Source organism: Mobula hypostoma, chromosome 8 (assembly GCF_963921235.1).
Source record: "Mobula hypostoma chromosome 8, sMobHyp1.1, whole genome shotgun sequence".
In the NCBI taxonomy this organism is placed as follows: domain Eukaryota; kingdom Metazoa; phylum Chordata; class Chondrichthyes; order Myliobatiformes; family Myliobatidae; genus Mobula; species Mobula hypostoma.
Window position 1 is genome coordinate 95,080,939 of NC_086104.1, and position 14,997 is coordinate 95,095,935.

Below are 14,997 nucleotides of genomic sequence, written 5' to 3' on the forward strand. Positions count from 1 at the left end.
AGCCTCGAGATTTATTGGGCTACTTCTGGAACACGAGAGCTGTCCTAACAAATGACTGGGGTGGGAGAGGCTCTCGATTATGACAGCTGGCTTCTCTGCAGAGGGAATTAGGATCGAGGGGAGGCTGGTTTACCACATGGACTGAGCTGCCGTTTCTTTGCTTTTGGGCAGAGCAGTTGTCACACCAAGCTGGGATGCATCTGGATAGGATGCTTCCAATGATGCATCTATAACATTTGGGGGAGCTGGGGGAGCGGGGTGGTGCCATTGGGAACGTACGGAATCTCTTTAGCCCTCTGAGCGAGCAGAAGAAATGGTGCCCTTCCTTCGCCATGGTCATCGATGTGGCTGGACTCGAACTGATTGTTAGTAATATTCACAGTTCAGAACTTCAAGCTGTCAACCACCTGCAACTCAGCACCATGGATACAGACAGGGAGGTGTACACCTTGCTGCCTTCTGGTAGATCAGCCGTGAACACACTGAATGGCAAAATAGGTATGACAGGCCAAGTGGCACACTTCTGCTCTCATTTTCCTACATCTTTGGGAGTGGCCTCTTTCTCCTGAGTTTTACTAATACCCTTTTGGCTATAAAAGTAACAGAGTGGCAGTAAATCTCTCTCAAAGAGAGAACTGTAAAGGTAGAACTGCCGATTTTCACCCATTGTTTGCACCGGCCCATCTCCATTAATCTTGCAGTACCTGAGCGAGCAAGGTGAAGTGAACAGCCAGAGAGAGCACCTTTCCCTCAAGCTTCCCTCAAAAAAAATGCTTCTGGCAAGGAGTTTGGAAAGCTAATTATTGGACACATGAGACCAGTGATAGTTAATCATCTACCAGCTTCCTGCTGGGGAAAATCAACGTCAAAAGAACCGACAGGCTGGCATCAAACAAGCTCTACCTGGGCTCCCCACACATCTCTACGTCCACGGGCCTGGTCAGAGGATAGCACCTTCCATTTCTACAGCACCTTCGTCAAGGCCATCCAAAAAGAAGTGCCCCAGAGATAAATCAAAGACAACGTGATGTCATACCAGAACAAGAGATTTTTATGTTGATTTTCTGTAACAATGGAGAGTTGAGGAGCCTGGACTTACCAGTTTGGCACCAGGCCACTAAACCCAGTTATGACTGTAAACAAGCAACATGGACACACACACACACACACACACACACACACACACACACTGCTTCTCACAAGGCACAATGCAATTGAAAAAAAGACTTGCATTTTTATTGCACTAAGCAGCCTCAATTATGCTCTAAATCAGATTACAACCAATTAAGTATTTCCCTGCAAGTCTGAACACTTTGTATACAGGAAGAATCCACAAACAGAATCTTTAATCCAATTTTGCTGAGAGAAACTGTGCAGTGTTGGTGGTGAGGTGAAAAATATTAGAAACTGTCCAACATATTCTTATGCCTTGGAAGGCTGAAGATCTATACAAAACAAAGCCCGCGTATGTACACAGGAGCTACGGCAGTGACACAGGATATTTTGGTCACCTGGCCCATGCTAGCCTTGTCCTCACTATGCTCACCACTCATACAGTCTTCATATCTGCATTCAATGTCCCCTTTATTACGTACAGCAGTACACCTGCTCGTTTTATGCAAATATCTAATTAGCCAATCCTGTGGTAGGAACTCAACGCACAAAAGCATGCAGACATGGTCAAGAGGCTCAGTTGTTCAGACCAAACATCGCAATGCAGAAATGTGATTTAACTAACTTTCACTGTAGAATGACCGCTGGTGCCAGATGGGGTGGATTGAGCATCTCAGAAACTGATCTGGGATTTTCATGCACAACACTGAGTTTAGAGAGAATGGTGCCAAAAAGAAAAAAAAAACAAAAATCATCCAGTGAGCAGTAGTTCTGTGGGTGAAAATACCTTGTTAATGAGAGAGGCCAGAGGAGAATGGCCAGACTGGTTCAAGCTGACAGGAAGGTGACAATAACTCAAACAACCACACGTTACAACAGTGACGTGCAGAAGAACATCTCTGAACGCACAACGCATCGAACCTTGGGCTACAGCAGCAGAAGACCACATACATATTAAGTGGCCACTTAATTAGAGACAGGAAATATCTAATAAAGTGGTCACAGAGCCTACGGTATGCTTGGTTGTCTTTGTGCAACAGCATGGTTGGGAATGGGAATGAGAAGGGAAATCAAAAACCTCAGAATTGGGGAAATATGATTCTTCCATTTCCTCACATTCTTGATGTTTCGTTTTTGTACACTGGTCTTCCATTAAAAACATATCCCTGTAACGCAAGTCTCGTGCAGTTTCTCTCCTAAACATTACTTATCACTTCATTCCTTCAATCAGTCCCTCGCCCCTGCCCACCCTCAATAATATCAAGATCTCGACAAGATGGTCCGATGTATCCTTAGGGTTTCTGCCTAACTGCCAGGCCACTGTAAAGACAGTGCTTTTAATTTACAAACTAATCTTGAAAAGTCAAAGTCCACGAGGTGCCAGCTGAATTAAATGCGAGTGTGACATTGTGGGCTTTAAAGAGGCATTACCGTTCAGCTGTTACTATAATGGGGCACCTGCTCAAGTGAATGTACTCAAACAACACAGAGTTGTGTCCCAGGAGACCAGACCAGCAATCACGCCTACATCAAACAGTATAATCCAACAGTCAGTGGAGTTAACATCAGCTGTGTATTCAGCTCTGGCAGAAAATTCCCCCAACATTAAAACATTCAGTCCTTTGAAGATGACATTCACCATCTTTTCAATGTAGAAAACACCCAAATTCAACACAACTTGATTTCAGGAACCCAGCCATGTGGGCAGTGCAGTGGCATGGCGAGTAGAACCACTGACACACTGTGTCGGAGACCCGAGGTCACCGTTGAAGCTAGGAGCTGTCTGCGTGGAGTTTGCACGTTCCCACCCTGTGACTCAGTGGGTTTCCTCCAGGATCCCCATTTCCAAACCACACCCTGAAGACATGAGGGTTCATAGGTTAAACAGCCACGCCAAGTTACCAGCAGTGTGCGGGTGAGGGATGGAAGCTTGGCAGGGCGAGGTGGTTTGCTTTTGGAAATGTAGGGAGAATAGGTTACAGGGAGAGTTAGTGGGGGAAGTGTATGCCCTGTGAACTGGCATAAACCAAATGGACCAAAGTAGCTTCTAAATGGAAAGGAAATGCAGCAGTAGGTATAACCCAGGTAGAGGGCATTTGCTGCAGGATGCATTGAAAGTGAAGAAATGAGACAGAGAACTGGTGACCAAGTTCACCTTTTCTGACTGTTGTCCAAGAATCTGCGTTTAACAAGAGTCTTCATCAATTCAAGGCTCAAAAATGTACTTTACCAGCAACTGAGGAACTTTCCAAAGCAGTCAGAGCACTGCAGTCAGCCTGCACAGCCAATCCCTGCAGTCAGCAATGTGCTGGGGGCCTGCTTGACATCGGTACCACAATGCTCACTGATGCTGGCCGACGTCACCGCTACCCGATTCAGATCTTCCTTTGTCCATGCAGACACCGTCAGTCTCTCAGTCACTACTTCCTCCACTTCCCAACCACACCCAAAGATGCACACCATTGTGGGCCGAAGGGCCTGTAATGTGCCGTACTCTTCTATGTGCAGGTTCACAGGCTGAGCAGCCACTCCAAGTTGCCACTAGCATCCAGCTCAGTCTGCCATTGTCTTCAGTGACATCGACTCCTCAACCAGAGCCAGTGGAAGTAACGGGTTACGCAGCCACTCCACCGTCGGTCCGCCTCATAACGCTAACAAACCTCAGACAGCAGCTCATCGGCACAGTGGGTTAAAGGCAAAATTCACAAAATCCACCCTTGCTATGCTTTTGCGTAGCGGGAGAATTATGGTGTATGGGGGAAAAAGGCAGGTGGGTGGAGATGAGTCCGTGACCAGATCAGCCATGATCTTACTGAATGGCGGAACAGGCTCAACGGGCCAGATAGCCTACTCCTGCTCCAGCTCCTTATGTTCACGTGAAGCAACCGCAGGGTTAACTGACCACAGGAAGTGCAGCCCAACGCGATACAGTCAGCCACCGGGACTGGGCAGTCTGATGCACAGAAGGCTGGAGAATAAGGAGCAACATTTCAATCATTTAAACAGGAAAGGGCACAAATCAGGGAATTAGTCTAACATAGAGGCCATTTCCTGCAGAATTATTAATACGCAGCCAAAGATACAAAGGCAGAATATTACATCAGCCTCTGGCCTTATGTGCCTGTGCTGTTTCTTTGACACGATCTTATTCCTCCTGCCTCCAACTATGACAAGATTTCTACAACTAAACTGTGACAGGATTGAAGCATAAAAACCACAAGACATCAGAGCAGAATTAGGCTATTTGGACCATCACATCCGCTCTGCCATTCCAACAGGGCTGATTTATTATACTTCTCAACCCCATTGGTGGCTTTGTGGCCAGGTTTGCGGACAATAAGGAGACAGCTGGAGGGGCAGGTAGTGTTGAGGAAGCAGGGAGATGCAAAAGGACTGAGACAGATTGGGAGAATGGGCAAAGAGGTGGTAGATGGAATACAGTGTCGGGAGGTATATGGTTATGCACTTTGGCAGAATGAATAACGGTATAGATTATTTTCTAAACTGGGAGGAAATTTAGAACTCAGAGCAGCAAAGGGATTTGGGAGACTTGTGCAGGATTCCCCAAAGGTTAGCTTGCAGGTCCAGTCAGTGGCGAAGAAGGCAAATGCAATGTTAGCATTAATCTCGAGAGGACTAGAACATAAAAGCAAGGATGTAATGCTGAGGCTTTATAAGGCACTGGTGAGCCCTCACTTAGGAGTATTGTGAGCAGTTGTGGGTCCCCTTATCTAAGAAAGGGTGTGCTGACATTGGGGGGGGGGGCGGGGGTGGTCAAAGGAGCTTCACAAAAATTCCAGGAATGAAAGGCGTCACATGAGGAGCGTTTGATGGCTCTGGGCCTGTACTTGCTGAAGCTTAGAACAATGTTTAAAGGACTAGATAGAATTGATGTGGAGAGGATGCTCCCTATAGTTGGTGAATCTAGGACCAGAAGGGATAACCTCAGAATAGACAGACGTCCATTTAGAATGGAGATGAGGAGGAATTTCTTTAGCCAGAGGGTGGTGAATCTGTGGAATTAATTGCCAGAGGCAGCTGTGGGGGCTGAGTCATGGGGTAATTTTAAGGCAGAGGTTGACTGATTGTTGATAAGTCAGGGAGTGAAGAGTTACAGGGAGAAGGCAGGAGACTGGCTTTGAGACAGAAATGGATCAGCCACGATCGATTGCAGAGACTAGCTGCTTTTCAAAGTACGGACACACCCAAAGAGGAAAGTAGTCCTTTGTTTAATGGCAAATCCACAATATGGCACCTCTACTACTCTAGCGCTTCGTAGTGTATCACTGGCACGTCAGTCTAGATTGTGTACTTGAGTTGGATTACATGACCCATGACCAGCTCAGCTGAGAATGCACCCAGTGAACCACAGCTAAGAAACCTCAGCTGTCAGATGATCAACTCCTACATGGTGGCTTGGTCAAATATACAAATGGGGGGAGGCCCCACTCAACACCGGCCCTAGCGTGAAGAACTAAACAACACTGAATAGCTTATTCAGTTCTTGCAGTGGGTTCATGATACAGTGGGGGGGGAGGGGAAAGAGGAGAAATGGTCATGGACAAATACTGGGATTGCTCTTGTACAATTGCTTCCAGGTTAGAATTATCAGTTGAAATAAATTGGACTTCTTGCAGGCTTTCTTCATTGTTTTTCTACATGTTGTGAGAATTATCAATACAACCTGTGCAAATTTTAATTCTGAAGGAGGAAATTCATCTGAAGTAGGCCTGACATACACTCAGTGGCCACGTCATTAGATACACTCAGTGGCCATTAGGTACAGGAGGTATGTTCATGGTCATGTGCTGCTGTAGCCCATCCACTTCGAGGTTCAACGTGTTGTGTGTTCAGAGATGTTCTTCTGCACACCACTGTTGTAATGTGTGGTTATTTAAGTTACCGTTGCCTTCCTGTCAGGTTAAACCAGTCTGGCCATTCTCCTCTGACCTCTCGTTAACAAGGCATTTTCACCCACAGAGCTGCCACTCACTGGATTTTTTTTTTTGCTTTTTGCACCATTCACTGTAAATTCTCGAAATTGTTATGTGTGAAAATCCCTGGTGATCAGCAGTTTCTGAGATACTCAAACCACCCCGTGTGGCACCAACAATCATTCCACAGTCGAAGTCACTTGGATCACATTTCTTCCACATTCTGAAGTTTGGTCTGAAGAACAACTGAATCTCTTGACCATGTCTGCATGCTTCTATGCATCGAGTGGCAGCCACATGATTAGCTGATTAGATATCTGCATCAATGAGGTGTACAGGTGTACCTAACAAAGTGGCCACTGAGCGTATTGTGTTCTTGTTGGGCAAGTTTTGACCTCTCCACCCCAACACATCCCTCCATAGCCAGGAGCTGAGCCTTACCTCATTAGCCCCCACACTCTGGAGTCTAGAGTCATGGTTAAAGCAATGGCAGGAACTCCAGTGGTGTGCAGGAAGCAGGCTCCTGCCCCGACAGTAGGCAAAGCTGAGGGGTGTGAGATTTCCCAGCTACAAGTGATCTTTAATAATTTCTGACTGTCTCAGAAACTATTAGAATTTAACTAAATCAGAGTCAAATAACACAAAACAGATTCTTTAGGCCAACAACTTTATGCCGACTATCGAACTCCCATTTACTGCAAAAAATTTTTTTCCCCCACACACAAAAAGTTGGAAGAACACAGGTCAGGCAGCATCTATGGAAAGGAATAAACTGGTGATGTTTCGAGCAGAGACCTATCAAGGTCCTGATCTCATTGAAGAAGGCTGTTGTCCCAAAATATCAACAGGTTATTCCAGTCGAGCTTTGCCTGCTGAGTTCCTCCAGCACTTTGTGTGTGTTAACTCTGGATTTCCAGCATCTGCAGAACCTTGTGTCTACATTTTCCCTCTCATCACATTCTCAACAGATACGCTTTGTAAAAATTTAAATGTAAATCAAGTACAAAATTAAAAATATTAAAGCAAAATAGTTAAAATTTATTTACTGCTTCCTAATCCAATTTCCATCTTCCCCACTGAAACCAATGAGGTGTCAGGTCCTGATTTGACATGGGATCCAAAAGGTGATTCCCTGGAATAGTGCTGGGAATCACAATGAGAATGAACTCCAGCGATTTTCCAGCAATCATCTGCTCCTGAATTGGTCAGGGGGTCCACAACTTCTCTATCTGACAGTGCGTGCACCCACGACTTTAACACGAAAATCAGCAGTGGGGTTTGGGCTCTCAAACCTATTCACTGGCCGCAAATCAGGACAGAGATGGAGTACTCCCCAGACACTTCAGCAGCACTCCGAGAGCTCAACACCATACAAGACAGGAAGAAACACAAAATGCTGGAGGAACTCAGCAGGTCAGGCAGCATCGATGGAAATGAATAAGTAGTTGAGACCCTTCTTCAGGCCTGGAAATGAAGGGGGTTAGTTGACAGAATAAAAAGTGGGGGGAGGGGAAGGAGGCTCGTTGGAAGGTGATAGGTGAAGCCAGGTGGGTAGGAAAGGTAAAGGGCTGGAGATGAAGGAGTCTGATAGGAGAGGTGAGCGCACCACAGGAGAATGGGACCAAGGGGAGGTGACTGGCCTCTTACCTCTTCTCACCCGCCCGAGTGTGGAAACAGAAGAGGGGAGGGGGACTTGTTTACCATAGGAGAAATCAATATTCAATCCATCAGGTTGGAGGCTACCCAGACGGAATACAAGGTGCTGCTCCTCACCCCAAGGGTGACCTCATTGTGGTACAAGAGGTGGCCGTGGACCGACATGTCGGAACGGGAATGGGAATTAAAATGCTTGGCCGCCGGGAAGTTCCACTTTCGGCAGATGGAGCGGAGGTGCTTGACAAAGCCATTCCCCAACTTATGATGGGTTTCACCAATGTAGGGGAGGCAACATCGGGAACACTGAACACAAGAGCCAGCCCCGGCAGTTTCGCAGGGGAAGCGTTGCCTCGCCAGGAAGGACTGTTTGGGGATGGCAGCCCATTTGATGGTTACCCCATCGACAACCATTCACTCACTCCACCGCCGACACACAGCAGTTGTTTACACAACCTGCACACCGCAGCAACTCACCAAGACTCATTAGACAGGACCTTACAAATCCATAACTTCTGTAAGCAAAGGAGCACCATCACCTGGGAATTGCCTTCCAAGCCAGATTTCAGAGAGTCAGTCCTGGGACCAGCACGTAAGAGCCATCACAAAGACTCGGCTGTGCCTCTACTTTCTAAGAAGTTTGCACAGATTTGGCATGTCATCTAAAACTTTGACAAACTTTCATAGATGCACTGTGGAAAGCATCCTGACTGATTGCATCACAACCTGCTATGGAACAGCAATGCCCAGGAATGGAAAAGCCTACAAAAAAAAACAAAGTGGATACAGCCCAGTCTCCCACCACTGAGCACACCTACAAGGAACGCTGCCACGAAAAAGTAGCATTCATCATCAAGGACCCTGACCATCCAGACCACGCTCTCTTCTCGCTGCTGCCATTGGGGAGGAGGTACAGAAGCCTCAGGACTTACATCATCAGGTTCAGGAACAGTCAGAACCCTTCAACTATAACTTATGTTCTAAAGATTATATTTTACTACTTATTTATTATTATTATTAGGGTTTCTTCCTACTTGCAGTTTGTCTTCTTTTGCACTTTGGTTGATTGTCAATCGTTATATCTGGTTTTTCATTGATTCTATTGTATTTATTTGTTCTGCTGTAAATGCCTATAAGAAAATGGACCTCAGGGTAGTATATAGTGACACATATGTAGTTTGATAATGAATTTACTTTGAACGCACCATCTTGACTCAGGAATATACTGCCATTCCTTCACCCTCACTGGCTCAGAATCCCACCAGCACTAGGCATAAACTGTGCCCATTCCTCAAGGTCTGGCTGCATAACAGGAAATGTTTAAGGGGAACATGAGGGGGATCTTCTTCTCTCAGAGTGTGGAACAAGCTGCCAGTGGAAGTGGTGGATGCAGGTTCAATTTCAACATTTGAGAGAAGATTGGATAAGTACCTGGATGAGGGGGCTATGCAGGGCTTTGGGCCAGGTGCAGGTTGATGGGACTAGGTAGAATAGTGATTGGGCAAGAATTAGATGGGCCAAAAGGCCTGTTTCAGCGCTGCAGTGCTCCAGAACTCCATCTACCCACTCCTCAAAGACTGGTATTTATTTTTGTTGATTTATAAATTTTTGTCTTTGCATTGGACTGCTTTTGCAAAACAGCAAACTTTTCTTTGTGTGTTACTGTTAACAAATCTCATGCTGCAGTGTTTCAGGGCAGCCTACCACCACTTTCTTCAAAAGACAACTAGGAATGGGCAAATAAATTCTGGCTCAGCCTGCAAAGCCCACGTCTCTTGAATGAATTAAAAAAAAAGACTGACAAGATCACATATAATAAGATCTGAATCACCAACAGCCAATAAGATCTGTCCACTATTTTTCTTGATTTAAAAGGTGTCAAGGTCACCATGATTACTCAAAAGACATCCAAAGATCTTCAAGAAGATGTGTGAAGGGCAAAAACTTGCAGATACTGGAAACCTGAAAAATAAGTCAAAATGCTGAAAACGCCTTCGCCAAGAAGGTCAGACAACCTTTATGGAGAGAAATGAACTTGGACAAGTTTTGAAAGTCATCAACTTCAAACGTTTGCTCCCCATCTCTTTCCACAGATGCTGCCAGCCCTGCTGAATATCGTACAGCATTTTCCACTCAAAGGACATAAGCTTCCACAGGAAGCTCTTTTCCCTGTTTGGTGGTAATGGTCAAAAGCAGTCCTGAAACTTAAATCAGCATAAATAGTTTGGAAAGTATGTTGAGGTTAATTAAGTTTGAAGTCAATGCAATTAAACTTAAGAGATGAAGAACAGAGCAGAACAACACTCCATGAATAATGATGTCAATACAGTGGGATGAATGTGCTCCTAATGGCATGTTTCACGTACTGTGTATTTATTAACTTTCTACTGCAAAAGTAAATGTTGTGTCAATCACAACTTGGTGCAAGGCTGCCAAGTCTCACTTCAGGTAGAGCGTGAAATTTCCAGCTCCACACTGACAGAGAGCCACAGTGTCTAAAATGCTACTGCCTGACGCAATTTTAAACCAAGGCCTGACTGGCTCTCTCCTGCTGTTGAGAATTCTGGTTGTTGCACCTCCAAAGCAAAAAACAGACAGTTGTTCCCCATTGCTCTGACTAATACCAATCCCTCCACTAATGTCACACTAGTGTTGATGGGAGGACACTTGGCTACCTTGATTTCCTGCTTTGTCACCATGCCTAGTCTAGACAAGGACCGCACAGGGCAAGGTGCTTTGGGGTATTTGTAGGTTGTGGAAGGTGCAACACAGACACATGCTTTCACCTTTTCTGAAAAGAGCTACAGAGATGGGCAGGCAGGGCTGATATCTCACGGCTCCAGTGAACCAGATCCAAGCCACACCTCAGAGATTCTCATGGGTTTTCCCTCTGGGTACTGCAGTGCCTTCCTCTCACATGCAGATTGAGTTAATTGGCCACTGATTATTAGGTATAGGTGGATGATAGAATCTCGGTGGGATGGTGAGGGGGTGTGGGCAGAGAAAGAACAAAGGGTATACGGAGGGAAGAAATGATGTAAATGGGCACTCAAAAGCTAGCATAGTCTTTGTCAGCTGAAGGACCTGTTACCATGGTGTACAACTTTATGGGGATGCTGATCAAGTTGGGAAGGGAGGGAAAGTGGGAGTTAAAACCATTTCAACCATACTTCAGAGAAATAAACAGCACTTTGACCCTCTTAACAACAGAAATAGGATTAGAAGCACAAAGGAGGCGAAGATACTTACTAGGTTCAGACTTTTTCTTAGGCGCCACCTTCTTCTTTGCTGGGGCTTCTTGCTTTGGTTCATCTTGGCTGGCAGCTGTATCTGCCTTTTTGGCACCTGTGGTGGGAGGTGAGGCAGCGAGGGGGGTACCCTGCTGGGCACCAACCGGGGGGACAGCCATCACGGGCACCTCCCTGGCAACTGCCTCCAGCAGGGGAGTAGCTGTTGGGGCAGGAGCTTGCCTGGAGGAGCCCCCGACCGGGGCAGGCGCTGAAAGGGGGCTGGGTGCAGGTTCAACTTTGGCAACCTTTTTCTCCTTCCTCCTCTTTTCTTTGGATGCTGGGGGAGAAGACTCTGGGGCAGATGGAGGAGAGGGGGGAGGAGCAGAAGCTGCCACGATGGGAGCCTCGACACTTGGCACGATGAGGGGCTCCATCTCGACCTCTGCCTCAGAGGCATCGGGCACAGGTTCGGACTCCGGGATTCTCCCGTTAGGTTTTTCCTCGCGTTTCTTTGGCTTTCCTTTCTTCTCCACGGACTTCTCTTTCTTCTTCTTCTCCGACTTGGCCTGTTGGGCTTTCTCCTGTTCCCTCTTCTGCTTCGCTAAGGCTTCTTCGTAAGAGGTTTCCTTCATGGAGAAGGTGGAGACCAGGAAGATTCCAATGGCAGAGACAACCATGAAACCTCCAAACACCATGAAGCCCAAGGTCTGAGGGTCATAGATATCCATATTCGACAATCTTTCGTTTCCTTATTGAACCTGCAAGACAAAGCACGACGAACATGGATTTAGATACAGCCTGGAGACACAAGAAAACTGAAGACTCAGTGCTATTCTGCATTCCGACCTGTCCTTGGCCTCCTCCACTGCAATGGTGCACCCAAAAGCAAGACAGGAGGATCAGAACCACATTCTACAACCAGATGGCATGAACAGTGATTTCTCTCACTCCAGGAAATATGATCCCCTTTTGCCCCTTTTCTCTGACCCCTCTCACCACCCTTTCTCTTCTCCCTCCTCCACGTACCCACACTCCTTCCCCCACTGTTCCTGCTTGCTCTGCCCAACACCTCATTTTGATTCATGCTCTACTCTCCTTTCCTATCAGATTCCATCAACTGTACCCCATTGTCACCTCCACCCATCACCTCCCAGCCTGTTACCATCTCTCCCCCTCTCCGTCTGCCCATCACCACTCCCCACCTGGATCCACCCATCACCTCCCAGCCTGTTACCATCTCTCCCCCCTCCATCTGCCCATCACCACTCCCCACCTGGATCCACCCATCACCTCCCAGCCTGTTACCATCTCTCCCCCCTCCATCTGCCCATCACCACTCCCCACCTGGATCCACCCATCACCTCCCAGCCTGTTACCATCTCTCCCCCCTCCGTCTGCCCATCACCACTCCCCACCTGGATCCACCCATCACCCGGCAGCTTTTGCTCCACCTCTTTTCATTTCTCTATACTGGCTCCTCCCCTCTGTTCTTCCAGTGCAGATGAAGGGTCTCGCCCCAAGACATCAACCGTCCATTTCCCTTCACAGACGCTGCCTAACCTGCCGAGCTCCCTCAACAGCTAGGATATGGTTTTAGACAAAACCTCTGTTTCAGCAAGGCAAGGTGCAAAGAGTGATGATGCTCAACTGCATTTATAACCTTGAAACATTCTAGTCCATGAGATGCGTAGGAAGTCACAGAAATGAGTGCGACCGGGTTAACACGATTGACGCAGCTTTTAGAGATGTTGCCACAGCTCCACAGCTCCAGTGGCCCAGGTGCGATCCCAACCCTGGATTCTGTCAGTACGGAGCGTGTACATTCTCCCAGTAATAACACGGTTGCTCTAGTCTCCTCTCACATCCATCACAATGACGTGCTGGTTAAGTGGCAGCTGAAAACTATAGCGAGTATAGGTGGACACCAGGAAAACTGGGGGGAGTGGGTGAGGCAGCAGCTGGTGGGAACACAAGGGCAGTCAGGACCTTCCTGTTTTGTCAATTATTATTATCACTCTTTATATTTTGCAGGGAGCCATCCCAACACCAACAACATTTTTTCGGTGCCTGGGATCTGTGGCTAGTCCAAGTGGATTCTGAGCACAAGTATTTGAATATTCAAAGGGGTTATGTCAGTGGGGACGTGCTCCGTTGGAAATGTGTAATTCTGCACAAGTTATCCATCTACACTCAAAATGTCGAAGTTAAATAGATAATGATAGACATTGACTATAAACTGTAGTTGACCATTTATTGTTTTAGAGTGTAAAAATTATTAAACCTCAGAGCTGAGCATCAGCAGCGGAGAAATGACCTGTCTGGGTTTAATAAAAGACCTTGTGCATTTAGCGGCTTCTATCCCTAGTGGTTTAGTTAGTGTCACAACACATGAAAACAAAGCCTGTTCATTCCAGTTAACTGGGCCATCCGTTAATCGGGGCAGCTGCTTATTTGGGTTAACACTTAAAGAACAAAAAACTAATCAAGAAAATAGCCGGGATTCCCTTTGCTTATTTGGGACACTACGCTGCGTTAATTGGAACAGAAGCCTGTTGCCAGACAGTTTCTAACTAGCGTCAGTCACTTGTGTGGCCTTTAAACACTCTACTGTGCTTAGAATGAACAGTTTTTAAAATAGAGTCAGCTGTGTGCACTTGTGCTACATTCGTGCATTTGGGCTGACGGACGGCGATTCAAAACACAGCGAATTCAGACTCTTGCCACAAAAAGATTTGACACTAATCAAAAAAAATTACCCTACTGAGCCATTCACCTAACACCACTCATCAACAACATAAAGCATGAAGTTCAGGCTCCAGATGTTGAGCAGCTCCTCAATCTGTTCCAATTTTGATCATGTACAGTCAATCAAAAGAACACAGCAACGTACACTGGATGGATTGCTCAGCTGATAACTATTTGCAACTATACAGTTTTATAGTTCTGTAGGAGCATTGGTAGTTTTCATTTAAATACATAATTTGTTAGTTAAATGGTAATTTATTTTTTTTTATATACATTTTTAACTATTTCCACAAAACTTCAGCTAATTGGGACAGCTGCTTAATTGGGCCAAAATGTACTGGTCCCCAAGTGTCCCAATTAACCAGAATCCACTGTATTAAAGAAGTGAAGATGCAACAAGACCAGATGTCAGCAAATTAGACTCGGTAGCTTTGGTTGGAGGCTGTTAAAAGAGGTGGCAGCTAAAACAAACAAGGGAGAATCTGCAGATGCTGGTAATCCGAGCAACACACACAAAATGCCGGAGGAACTCAGCAGGCCAGGCAGCTTCTATGGAAGGAGCACATTCGACACTTTGAGCCAGGACCCTTCAGCAGCTAAAAAGTGGATGTACCGCAATTGCTTTGACTGTAAAATGGCCCTGGTGAATTGGAAGGTAGCAAACATGACCAACCTAGCTATTCAGGAAAGCAGAAAAAGAGAAAACAATCCATCTGGTGCTGCAGGAGATTTTAAGATGCTGGAGGCTGTGGACTGCAGTTGGAGGACTGTCTGTGTGTGAGTGGGAGGGAGGAACGGAGCTGGTTCTGCTGTTGTTGTTTTGCTCCTTGTTGTGTTCTGTTCTGTGTCGCTCTGCCGAGCACGGTGGGCCTGCTATGTTGGCACCAGAGTGTGTGGCAACATCTGTGGGCTGCCCCCAGCACACCCTCAGGTGCTGGTTGTAAATGCAAACGATGCACCTCACAGCACGTTTCCCCGTGATAAAGTAAAATCTGAATCCAAAGTAGATTGTTCTAAAGTTAAAAATGGGCACCTAGGGAGAAAGCAATAAGGTAAAAATTGGCAAAAATAGATGCAAATTAGCTAAACAGAAATAGTACTTGAAGAATCTGTTCAAGTGTGAGGTTGTAGAAAATGGCAGCCTGGTTAATTTAGATTTGAAGGGATACCTTAGGGAGGGTACTGCACAAAATCAGGTGTTTGGGAATGGACTATATATCAGTATGAACTGAAGCAACGCACACAAGATGCTGGAGGAACTGAAGATTAGTTAACAGACAAAGAAGTGAGAGAATAAACACGAGGAAGTCTGCAGATGCTGG

General features: G+C 46.2%; 1 protein-coding gene across 5 annotated transcripts in view; it reads right to left on the minus strand.

The window, feature by feature from the left end:
• The window catches only part of LOC134350749 (ribosome-binding protein 1-like), a 145,325-nt gene that overhangs the window by 93,173 nt on the left and 37,155 nt on the right, over window positions 1-14,997 (minus strand). For all 5 annotated transcript variants that reach the window (XM_063056388.1, XM_063056391.1, XM_063056390.1 and 2 more), the window contains exon 2: window positions 10,950-11,688. In XM_063056388.1, coding sequence (XP_062912458.1) covers window positions 10,950-11,658 — 709 coding nt within the window. In that variant the 5' untranslated portion in view covers window positions 11,659-11,688. The remainder of the gene's footprint in view (window positions 1-10,949; window positions 11,689-14,997) is intronic.